The sequence below is a fragment of the Pseudophryne corroboree genome, chromosome 2 (genome assembly GCF_028390025.1).
Source record: "Pseudophryne corroboree isolate aPseCor3 chromosome 2, aPseCor3.hap2, whole genome shotgun sequence".
NCBI lineage: Eukaryota > Metazoa > Chordata > Amphibia > Anura > Myobatrachidae > Pseudophryne > Pseudophryne corroboree.
This window is the reverse complement of record NC_086445.1, coordinates 8725133-8738786: the sequence shown is the minus strand read 5'-3', so window position 1 is coordinate 8738786 and position 13654 is coordinate 8725133. Positions and strand designations below refer to the sequence as shown.

Sequence of the window (13654 nt, the reverse complement as noted above, 5' to 3'; positions counted from 1 at the left end):
TACAGTATACACATACCTACAGTACACACACACCACACATGCAGTACACACACCACACATACACTGTACACACACACACACACACACACACACACCACACGTACAGTATACACATACCTACAGTACACACACATACAGTATACACATACCTACAGTACACACACACACACACCACACATACAGTACACACACACCACACATATAGTACACACACACACACACACACACACACACACACACACACACCACACATACAGTATTCACACATACAGTATACACACACATCACACTTACAGTGTACACCAGGCATGTCCAAACTGCGGCCCTCCAGCTGTTGAGAAACTACACATCCCAGCATGCCCTGACACAGCTTTAGCATTCTCTGACAGCAAAACTGTCAGGGCATGCTGGGATATGTAGTTTCTCAACAGCTGAAGGGCCACAGTTTGGACATGCTTGGTGTACACACATACCTACAGTACACACACACCACACATACAGTATACATACAGAACACACATCACATATACAGTTAAAACACACATCACACATACAGTGTACACACATACAGTACACACATCACACATACAGTATACACAAACCACACATACAGTATACACATACCTACAGTGCGCACACACACACACACACACACACACACACACACACCACACATACAGTACAAACACTACACATATAGTATACACACATACAGTACACACACCACACATAGAGTATACACATACCTATAGTACACACACACCACACATACAGTATACACACATACAGTACACACCACACATACAGTACACACACGCACGCACACCACACATACAGTATTCACACATACAGTATACACACACATCACACATACAGTATGCACACATCACACATACAGTATACACATACCTACAGTACACACACCACACATACAGTATACACACGCACACACACACACACACACACACACACACACACACACACAGTATACACACATCACACATACAGTGTACACACATACCTACAGTACACACACCACACATACAGTATACACACATACAGTATACACACATACAGTACACATATCACACATACAGTATACACATACCTATAGTACACACCCCACACATACAGTATACACACATCACACATACAGTGTACACACATACCTACAGTACACATATCACACATACAGTATACACATACCTATAGTACACACACCACACATACAGTATACACACATCACACAGTACACACTACACACATACAGTATACACACATCACACATACAGTGTACACACATACCTACAGTACACACACCACACATACAGTACACATATCACACATACAGTATACACATACCTACAGTACACACACACACACACACACACACCACACATACAGTATACACACACATACAGTACACACACATCACACATACACACATCACACATACAGTGTACACACATACCTACAGTACACACACCACACATCACACATACAGTATACACACATACAGTACACATATCACACATACAGTATACACATACCTATAGTACACACACCACACATACAGTATACACACACATACAGTATGCACACATCACACATACAGTGTACACACATACCTACAGTACTGATAGAGTCCGTTATCTACCTTTTAACATTAGCTATATACTAATACCGTGTAGCCGTAATGGCCGCTAAACCTCGTGCACGTGCTACGCACTCCGTACGCTATTTGCGTATGAAGACCTCACACGTGGTACGCAAGTAACGTACACACACTGCGCTGGGTGTATGGAATACACACAGCGAGCGTATACACAGACAGTACTTTTATAAACTTTAAACACAGAGCCTGATTATACTGTAAGTCTTAGTATTGAGATACTGTAATGATATACCACTGGTTAACCTGGATATTTAAGCAAGCTGTTTGAGTGATTGAGATACTCAGAAACCCTTTGTACTAGCTAGAGAAACACAGACACCTTGCTGAGGTTCCAACACCTTTACTAACGAGATTTAGCTATGTAAAAAGGGAAAAATACAGTTAACAGCTTATACACTACAGCACTAACATAAAACACCTACACAGAATACTAGACATAAATATACAATAGCGTCTTAATCCTAAACAATAACAGGGAGAGAGAGAGTATGGCAAATACAGACAGAGAATAAGTTGGTTACAGAGAACTTACACACGTGGGGAATGATCGCTAGCGCAGTCCTGGAAACCAGCTCTCTAGTTAGTCAATGATGAAAACCTTTGTGGAGAGAAGACTGAGCTGGTCCAGGCTGGCTGTTCTTATATACACTACATACAGTACACTACAAAGGGCCCTACAATCTTATTGTTCATTGGACACAGGAATCTGTCTTCACATTATAACAAAAGGTAATAGGTTGATTCGAACAGGTGGGCTGTGACTATTCCAGACTGCTCAGGTGGGAGGGAATCTCAGGTTTCCCGCCGTATGGATAATGAACTGCAAATACAGTAAATGTCCAGAAACTTCTTATAACCATAACTATTTGCAGGAGCGATTAATCTCTTTCAAACCAACACCGGAATGTTACTAATAATATACTCTTCGGTTAGGTACTAAACACCACTGTTCAGACCCTGTCTGACCCTTCGTATCATGCAAAGAGGAATTCCTTTGTTCATAAACCAGTTACACTAAACATACTTACTGATTTTATTAAAGGGACCATAACCTACAAAATACACTATTTGGATTAATTATGTGACAATCGAGTCGCCCGCCGAGATGCACACAAACTCTACCGTAAATGCACATACCACGCGCTCGAGCGCACGACTGTGGAGGCGCCGTCACGCAACTGCGAATATGCGCACGCACGGGAGAGAATGTGCACGTGCAGCGGGCAAGCGCATGGGGTTAGTACAAGGCATCATAGGTCGCTATATTTTTCGACTTTGACAGTACACACACACACACACACACACCACACATACAGTATACACACATACAGTACACACATCACACATACAGTATACACATACCTACAGTACACACACCACACATACAGTATACACACACAGTTCACACCACACATACAGTACACACATCACACTTACAGTGTACACCAGGCATGTCCAAACTGCGGCCCCCCCAGCTGTTGAGAAACTACACATCCCAGCATGCCCTGACACAGCTTTAGCATTCTTTGACAGCAAAACTGTCAGGGCATGCTGGGATATGTAGTTTCTCAACAGCTGGAGGGCCGCAGTTTGGACATGCTTGGTGTACACACATACCTACAGTACACACACACACCACACATACAGTATACATACAGAACACACATCACATATACAGTTAAAACACACATCACACATACAGTGTACACACATACAGTACACACATCACACATACAGTATACACAAACCACACATACAGTATACACATACCTACAGTGCACACACACACACACACACACACACACACACACACACACAGTACAAACACTACACATATAATATACACACATACAGTACACACACCACACATAGAGTATACACATACCTATAGTACACACACACACACCACACATACAGTATACACACATACAGTACACACCACACATACAGTACACACACGCACGCACACCACACATACAGTATTCACACATACAGTATACACACACATCACACATAGAGTATGCACACATCACACATACAGTATACACATACCTACAGTGCACACACACCACACATACAGTACACACACCACACCACACACACAGTATACACACATACAGTGTACACACATACCTACAGTACATACACCACACATACAGTACACACCCCACACATACAGTATACATACATATAGTACACACATCACACATACAGTACACACCCCACACATACAGTATACATACATATAGTACACACACGCATACAGTATATAATCCAAGTATTCGGCACTCACCATGCAAAGAAACTGCATGCCGTGTGCCTTCCCTTGTGTATAATGTAAAGTGTATGGAACAGGCGGCTGTAAACGGAAATAGTTTCCTGAGTCCATTCAATTAAACGGAAATAGTTTCCTGAGTCCATTCAATTAAACGGAAATAGTTTCCCGAGTCCATTCAATTAAACGGAAATAGTTTCCCGAGTCCATTCAATTAAACGGAAATAGTTTCCCGAGTCCATTCAATTAAACGGAAATAGTTTCCCGAGTCCATTCAATTAAACGGAAATAGTTTCCCGAGTCCATTCAATTAAACGGAAATAGTTTCCCGAGTCCATTCAATTAAACGGAAATAGTTTCCCGAGTCCATTCAATTAAACGGAAATAGTTTCCCGAGTCCATTCAATTAAACGGAAATAGTTTCCCGAGTCCATTCAATTAAACGGAAATAGTTTCCCGAGTCCATTCAATTAAACGGAAATAGTTTCCCGAGTCCATTCAATTAAACGGAAATAGTTTCCCGAGTCCATTCAATTAAACGGAAATAGTTTCCCGAGTCCATTCAATTAAACGGAAATAGTTTCCCGAGTCAATTCAATTAAACGGAAATAGTTTCCTGAGTCCATTCAATTAAACGGAAATAGTTTCCTGAGTCCATTCAATTAAACGGAAATAGTTTCCTGAGTCCATTTTATTGAAATAGAGCTGTGACAGCATACACTTTACATTATACACAAGGGAAGGCACACGACATGCAGTTTCTTTGAATGGGGAGGGGGTCCAATAGAAACAGCACAATGGCGGCACTTGCATATCAAATAAAACTAGAACACAGCTAGTGTCATCAATGTTTCTAAGCTTTAATGACTAGTACTAATATGCTATACTATACTACTAACGTAATATACTATTATTATTATTATCCTTTATTTATATGGCGCCACAAGGGATCCGCAGCACATAATCAAAACAGGAAAACAATGACTCACAGTTGAAGACAATATAGGACAAGTACAGGGTAAATAATCATTGCTACAGTACATCAGCAGATGACACTGGAATAAGTATCAGGTGGCAGAAGACTTCTGGATTTGGGCAGTTGAGGATTATTAAAGTAAGAAAAGGATAAGCACATGAGGGAAGAGGGCCCTGCTCGTGAGAGCTTACAATCTAAAGGGGAGGGGTAGACAGACATGGGTGACACAGATGGGGTACATAGAGAGGGTGGAACAGAGGGTTTGGATGAGATTTGACTGGGTATGGAGAGCTTGTTTGAAATTTTGTAGAGAGGTGGAGACTCTGATGGGGAGAGGTAGGGAATTCCAGAGAAAGGGAGCAGCACGTGAGAAATCTTGGTGGTCGGAGTAGGAGGAAGTAATCAGTAGACAGGAGAGTTGGCGTGCATTAGCAGAGGGAAGAGGACGGGTGGGAGAGTAAAGGGAGATAAGGTCAGAGATGTAGATGGGAGAGGAGTGGGTGAGGGCTTTGTAAGTGAGTGTGAGAAGCTTGAATTGGATTCTGAAAGGTAAGGGGAGCCAGTGAAGGTCCTGCAAAATAGGGGAGGTGGACATAGTGCATTTGGTGAGGAAAATGAGCCGGGCAGCAGCATTGAGGATAGATTGGAGTGGCGTGGAGTGTTTGCTTGGGATGCCAGTCAGGAGGAGATTACAGTAGTCCAGTCTGGAGATAACCAGTGAGTGGATTAGGGTCTTAGTAGCATCCTGGGTCAGAATGGGTCTGTTCCTGGAAATGTTTTAGTGATGAAAATGGCAGGTTTGTGAGAGGAGCTGAATATGTGGTTTGAAGGAGAGGGAGTAGTCAAGGATTACTAAAAGACAGAGCACTTGGGGGCTAGAGATAGTAGTGCCATCAATAGAAAATGAGAGTGTGGGAGGTGAGGTTATGCAGGAGGGAGGGAAGATGATCAGCTTGGTCTTAGACACGTTAAGTGTAAGACCGCTGGGACATCCAGGAAGCGATAGCAGAGACACAGTTGGAGATACGAGTGAGAAGAGTCGGGGAGAGGTCAGGGGAGGAAAGGTAGATTTGAGTGTCATCAGCATAGTGATGATATTGGAAATTAAAAGAACTAATGAGCTTACCTAGTGAGGACGTATAGAGAGAGAAGAGGAGAGGACCAAGGACAGAACCTTGTTGTTATGACTGAGGTTTTGTGAACCCGGTGTTAGTGAAGTCTGTGCGGGCGACTGGAGGACTATGAATACTTTCACTGACCTGGTTTGGGGGTGTTGTGGGCTCGGGGTTTCTTCCGGTGACCAGGAAGAGGGACCGCAGCGGAGATGACCGAATCTAGGTTTTCCTCATGCAGGATTTGGTCGGCAGACAGGAAGCAGGTATGGATGCTGGAGGTCTCCTGAAAGACAGAACTTGAAAAGGTGCTGAGGAAAGAACTAAGGAGTACCGGATGCTGGATACCCCAACTACGCTTGTGAGCACTGGGTTTTTGGAGGCACTGAGGTGCTTGGAGGCACTGATGTGCTAGGAGGCACTGAGGTGTAGAAGTGCCTGGAGGCACTGAGGTGCTTGGAGGCACTGAGGTGCAGAAGTGCCTGGAGGCACTGAGGTGCTTTTAAGCACGGAGATACTTGAAGGCACGGAGGTGCTTGGAAGCACGGACATACTTGAAGGCACGGAGGTACTTGGAGGCACGAAGGTGCTTGGAAGCACGGAGATACTTGAAGGCACGGAGGTGCTTGGAAGCATGGTGATACTTGAAGGCACAGAGGTGCTGAGGCATTGAGGTGCTGAGGCACGGAGATGCTGAGGCACGGAGATGCTGAGGCACGGAGGTGCTGAGGCACGGAGGTGCTGAGGCACGGAAGTGCTGAGACACGGAGATGCTGAGGCACGGAGGTGCTTGGAGGCACTGAGGTGCTGAGGCACGGAAATGCTGAGGTACAGAGGTGCTGAGGCACGGAGATGCTGAGGCACGGAGGCCACAGGGATACGGGAGCTCTGGAGATCACAACTACAACAGCAGTAAAACTGAAACACGGCAGCTGTGGTTTTCAGTGGAGACTATGGAATACAGTACTGTGCCTTTAAGATGAACCACTGCAGCTGTGCCTTTACATTGAGACTCATGGAAATAGTAAATATAAGTGGCAACACAAAAGTAAACCAAACAGGGTAACAAGGGAACAGAGTTTTCCACAGGAACTTAAGTACAAAGGTTACCTTTAGAGAGCTCAGCTTTAAGGCTCACACAGAGCTGTGTGTGACACGAGGAACTGGCCCAGTTTCCAACTCAGCCTCCCGACTTATACTTCCTGGTCCTTGGTGATTGGTGAGCAGGATTAGGTGATGCAGAGAGTCTCAGGCTGGCAGAGGATTGGACAACTCTGGGTCAGGTGAACAGTCACTGTCATGTGACTACTCTAGACTAGGCTGTGATGTAGAATGAGGCCTAGCAGGCCGAGAGAACACTGAAGCCTGAACTTCTGCAAAACATAAGATGCTGGCTTTTAGGCCTAAACTTCAAATTACTTAATTCAGCCTCACACAGGAGCTCACCACAGGTGGAGCTAATTAACTATTACCTTTCAGGCAGAGAACTCAGGAAAACTCATAGTGCTGACAAGCTGTTTAACTCAGTGAGAAAAAGACACAGGATCCGGGACAGATGGCAGGGGTAAGTCACCAAATATGAATCCTACAGTCAGGATTGTGACACTTGGGGTACACCTACAGTTAGTGGAAGTGAGGGGGAGGTGGAGTCGAAGGAAGACAGAGAATGAACGGTCAGAGATGTAGGAAGACAGTCAAGAGAGGGCAGTATCACGCAGACCAATGGAGTGAAGGATTTGCAGTAGGAGAGGATGGTCCACAGTGTCAAAAGCAGCAGAGAGATCAAGAAGAATAAATAGAGAGTAGTGGCCCTTGGATTTGGCAGCTTGGAGGTTATTGCAGACTTTTGTAAGGGCAATTTCAGTGGAGTGGAGAGAATGGAAGCCAGACTGGAATGGGTCAAGCAGTGAGTGTGAGGAAAGAAAGGCAGTCAGGCAGTTGTAGACAATACTCTCAAGGAGTTTGGAGGCAAAAGGAAGAAGAGAGATGGGTCAGTTGTTGGAGAGAGTGTCTGTGTCAAGGGTAGTTTTTTTAAGAATAGGAGAGACAAGTGCATGCTTGAAGGCATTGGGGACAGTGCCTGATGAGAGGGACAGATTGAGAAGGTGGGAAAGATCGGAACAGGCAGAAGGAGAGAGGTAGCAGAGGAAGTGGGAGGGGATAGGGTCAAGTGGGGAGGTGGTGGGGGGGGGGAATGAATGAGGGCCATGACTTCCTCACCAGATACATGGGAGAAAGATGTCAGAGTAGGTGAGAGGGATGCGGAGGGGTGGTAAGGGATTGGAGAAGGATATACTATACTACTACTACTAACATAATATACCATCCTACTACTATAATATAATAGATATACTGTATGTATCCTTGTACATTTTTGCTCAAGTGCATCTTTTAGCCCTGACACGGCACCAGGTCACGAGCGCCACACTCAGAATCATAATTGCATTACCAATACTGGAAGTGTAGGAGTGGACTTGCTGGCTTGCACAGATCCATGGCTGTACCTATAGTGGGTGCAATGGGTGTCATTGTATGATGGTGACACCCTGTGCTGATCCATGGCTGTACCTATAGTGGTGTAATGGGTGTCATTGCATGATGGTTACACCCTGTACTGATCCATGGCTGTACCTATAGTGGTGTAATGGGTGTCATTGTATGATGGTTACACCCTGTACTGATCCATGGCTGTACCTATAGTGGTGTAATGGGTGTCATTGTATGATGGTTACACCCCTGTACTGATCTATGGCTGTACCTATAGTGGTGTAATGGGTGTCATTGTATGATGGTGACACCCCTGTACTGATCTATGGCTGTACCTATAGTGGTGTAATGGGTGTCATTGTATGATGGTTACACCCTGTGCTGATCTATGGCTGTACCTATAGTGGTGTAATGGGTGTCATTGTATGATGGTTACACCCCTGTACTGATCTATGGCTGTACCTATAGTGGTGCAATGGGTGTCATTGTATGATGGTTACACCCTGTACTGATCTATGGCTGTACCTATAGTGGTGTAATGGGTGTCATTGTATGATGGTTACACCCCTGTACTGATCTATGGCTGTACCTATAGTGGTGTAATGGGTGTCATTGTATGATGGTTACACCCCTGTACTGATCTATGGCTGTACCTATAGTGGTGTAATGGGTGTCATTGTATGATGGTTACACCCTGTACTGATCCATGGCTGTACCTATAGTGGTGTAATGGGTGTCATTGTATGATGGTTACCCCCCTGTACTGATCTATGGCTGGACCTATAGTGGTGTAATGGGTGTCATTGTATGGTGGTTACACCCTGTACTGATCCATGGCTGTACCTATAGTGGGTGTAATGGGTGTCATTGTATGATGGTTACACCCTGTACTGATCCATGGCTGTACCTATAGTGGTGTAATGGGTGTCATTGTATGATGGTTACACCCCTGTACTGATCCATGGCTGTAGCTATAGTGGTGTAATGGGTGTCATTGTATGATGGTGACACCCCTGTACTGATCCATGGCTGTACCTATAGTGGTGTAATGGGTGTCATTGTATGATGGTGACACCCCTGTACTGATCCATGGCTGTACCTATAGTGGTGTAATGGGTGTCATTGTATGATGGTGACACCCCTGTACTGATCTATGGCTGTACCTATAGTGGTGTAATGGGTGTCGTATGATGGTTACACCCCTGTACTGATCCATGGCTGTACCTATAGTGGGTGTAATGGGTGTCATTGTATGATGGTTACACACCTGTACTGATCTATGGCTGTACCTATAGTGGTGTAATGGGTGTCATTGTATGATGGTTACACCCCTGTACTGATCCATGGCTGTACCTATAGTGGTGTAATGGGTGTCATTGTATGATGGTTACACACCTGTACTGATCCATGGCTGTACCTATAGTGGGTGTAATGGGTGTCATTGTATGATGGTTACACCCCTGTACTGATCCATGGCTGTACCTATAGTGGTGTAATGTGTGTCATTGTATGATGGTTACACCCCTGTACTGATCTATGGCTGTACCTATAGTGGTGTAATGGGTGTCATTATATGATGGTGACACCCTGTACTGATCCATGGCTGTACCTATAGTGGTGTAATGGGTGTCATTGTATGATGGTTACACCCTGTGCTGATCTATGGCTGTACCTATAGTGGTGTAATGGGTGTCATTGTATGATGGTGACACCCCTGCACTGATCCATGACTGTACCTATAGTGGTGTAATGGGTGTCATTGTATGATGGTGACACCCTGTACTGATCCATGGCTGTACCTATAGTGGTGTAATGGCTGTCATTGTATGATGGTGACACTCCTGCACTGATCCATGGCTGTACCTATAGTGGTGTAATGGGTGTCATTGTATGATGGTGACACCCCTGTACTGATCCATGGCTGTACCTATAGTGGTGTAATGGGTGTCATTATATGATGGTGACACCCCTGCACTGATCCATGGCTGTACCTATAGTGGTGTAATGGGTGTCGTATGATGGTGACACCCCTGTACTAATCCATGGCTGTACCTATAGTGGTGTAATGGGTGTCATTGTATGATGGTTACACCCCTGTACTGATCTATGGCTGTACCTATAGTGGTGTAATGGGTGTCATTGTATGATGGTGACACCCCTGTACTGATCCATGGCTGTACCTATAGTGGTGTAATGGGTGTCATTGTATGATGGTTACACCCCTGTACTGATCTATGGCTGTACCTATAGTGGTGTAATGGGTGTCATTGTATGATGGTTACACCCCTGTACTGATCTATGGCTGTACCTATAGTGGTGTAATGGGTGTCATTGCATGATGGTTACACCCTGTACTGATCCATGGCTGTACCTATAGTGGTGTAATGGGTGTCATTGTATGATGGTTACACCCTGTGCTGATCCATGGCTGTACCTATAGTGGTGTAATGGGTGTCATTGTATGATGGTTACACCCCTGTACTGATCTATGGCTGTACCTATAGTGGTGTAATGGGTGTCATTGCATGATGGTTACACCCCTGTACTGATCTATGGCTGTACCTATAGTGGTGTAATGGGTGTCATTGTATGATGGTGACACCCCTGCACTGATCCATGGCTGTACCTATAGTGGTGTAATGGGTGTCATTGTATGATGGTTACACCCTGTGCTGATCTATGGCTGTACCTATAGTGGTGTAATGGGTGTCATTGTATGATGGTTACACCCTGTACTGATCCATGGCTGTACCTATAGTGGTGTAATGAGTGTCATTGTATGATGGTTACACCCTGTACTGATCCATGGCTGTACCTATAGTGGTGTAATGGGTGTCATTGTATGATGGTGACACCCTGTACTGATCCATGGCTGTACCTATAGTGGTGTAATGGGTGTCATTGTATGATGGTGACACCCTGTGCTGATCCATGGCTGTACCTATAGTGGGTGTAATGGGTGTCATTGTATGATGGTGACACCCCTGCACTGATCCATGGCTGTACCTATAGTGGTGTAATGGGTGTCATTGTATGATGGTGACACCCTGTACTGATCCATGGCTGTACCTATAGTGGTGTAATGGGTGTCATTGTATGATGGTGACACCCTGCGCTGATCCATGGCTGTACCTATAGTGGTGTAATGGGTGTCATTGTATGATGGTGACACCCCTGTACTGATCCATGGCTGTACCTATAGTGGGTGCAATGGGTGTCATTGTATTATGGTGACACCCCTGTACTGATCTATGGCTGTACCTATAGTGGTGTAATGGGTGTCATTGCATGATGGTTACACCCTGTACTGATCCATGGCTGTACCTATAGTGGTGTAATGGGTGTCATTGTATGATGGTGACACCCCTGTACTGATCCATGGCTGTACCTATAGTGGTGTAATGGGTGTCATTGTATTATGGTTACACCCTGTACTGATCCATGGCTGTACCTATAGTGGTGTAATGGGTTTCATTGTATGATGGTGACACCCTGTGCTGATCCATGGCTGTACCTATAGTGGTGTAATGGGTGTCATTGTATTATGGTTACACCCCTGTACTGATCCATGGCTGTACCTATAGTGATGATAGGGGACATGATAGAAACTTTCATGATATAGGGGACATGATAGAAACTTTCAAATATATGAAGGGTTTTAACAAAGTCCAGGAGGGAAACATTCTCCAAATGAAGAGAAGCAATAGGACACGAGGACATGCACTGAGACTGGAGGGGGGGAGGTTCAGGGGAAATTTGCGGAAAAATTATTTCACAGAAAGGGTAGTGGACAAGTGGAATAGCCTCCCATCAGAGGTGGTAGAGGCTAAGACAGTAGAGCAATTTAAACATGCATGGGATAGACATAAGGATATCCTTACAAAGAAATAAGGAACAAATAAGGTTAGTGATAAAAAAAAAAATAATATATAAAAAAAAAAAGGGGCAGACTAGATGGGCCAAGTGGTTCTTATCTGCCGACAAATTCTATGTTTCTATGATGTAATGGGTGTCATTGTATGATGGTGACACCCTGTACTGATCTAAGGCTGGACCTATAGTGGTGTAATGGGTGTCATTGTATGATGGTTACACCCCTGTACTGATCCATGGCTGTACCTATAGTGGGTGTAATGGGTGTCATTGTATTATAGTGACACCCCTGTACTGATCCATGGCTGTACCTATAGTGGGTGTAATGGGTGTCATTGTATGATGGTTACACCCTGTACTGATCCATGGCTGTACCTATAGTGGTGTAATGGGTGTCATTGTATGATGGTTACACCCTGTACTGATCCATGGCTGTACCTATAGTGGTGTAATGGGTGTCATTGTATGATGGTGACACCCCTGTACTGATCCATGGCTGTACCTATAGTGGTGTAATGGGTGTCATTGTATGATGGTGACACCCCTGTACTGATCCATGGCTGTACCTATAGTGGTGTAATGGGTGTCATTGTATGATGGTGACACCCCTGTACTAATCCATGGCTGTACCTATAGTGGTGTAATGGGTGTCATTGTATGATGGTTACACCCCTACGCTGATCTGTGTAAGAAGTTTCCTATGGACCTTATTCAGCTTCAGTTGCAATTTTGTTAAATCTCATTATCGCACAACTGTGGCCGCACGGTCTGTGTGTGAAAGCCATACTGTGGTCACAGGTTCAGCAAAGTGTGATCCCCAGGGGTGGTAACATTGCGTTTGTGGGGAGTTGTTCTTTTCTATTCTTGTGAAAGTCCCAGTTTCTATGTGAGTAGCGATCCTAGCTGAATCAGGCCGCTCCGCTGCGCTTCATCTGCAAGTTCTACACGTACAGCTAATTCCTCCGCTATGACTATATTATACATATACTATTACTAATATACTATATACTACTTCCCACTATCTCTCCAGGTACTCGCACAGCTCCCATGTGATTGGTCAGAGACTGCTGCTGGTTGGAGGGGTGTGGATCCAGTCCCGTGGTGTGCCTGGACTTACTATGGTGGATCTGGTAACAGGGCATGTCGCCGAATTTCAGGTTCACAGTGTAAGTATATATATATATATATATCAGTATCTGCCCCGCCCATTTCTTCCTATTCCGACCTTCCACTCTGACAGGCATTTCCCCCTCCTT

General features: G+C 44.7%; 1 protein-coding gene across 2 annotated transcripts in view; it reads left to right on the top strand.

The window, feature by feature from the left end:
* The window catches only part of LCMT2 (leucine carboxyl methyltransferase 2), an 850582-nt gene that overhangs the window by 708334 nt on the left and 128594 nt on the right, over window positions 1-13654 (top strand). For both annotated transcript variants that reach the window (XM_063950787.1, XM_063950788.1), the window contains one exon: window positions 13429-13564. In XM_063950787.1, coding sequence (XP_063806857.1) covers window positions 13429-13564 — 136 coding nt within the window. The remainder of the gene's footprint in view (window positions 1-13428; window positions 13565-13654) is intronic.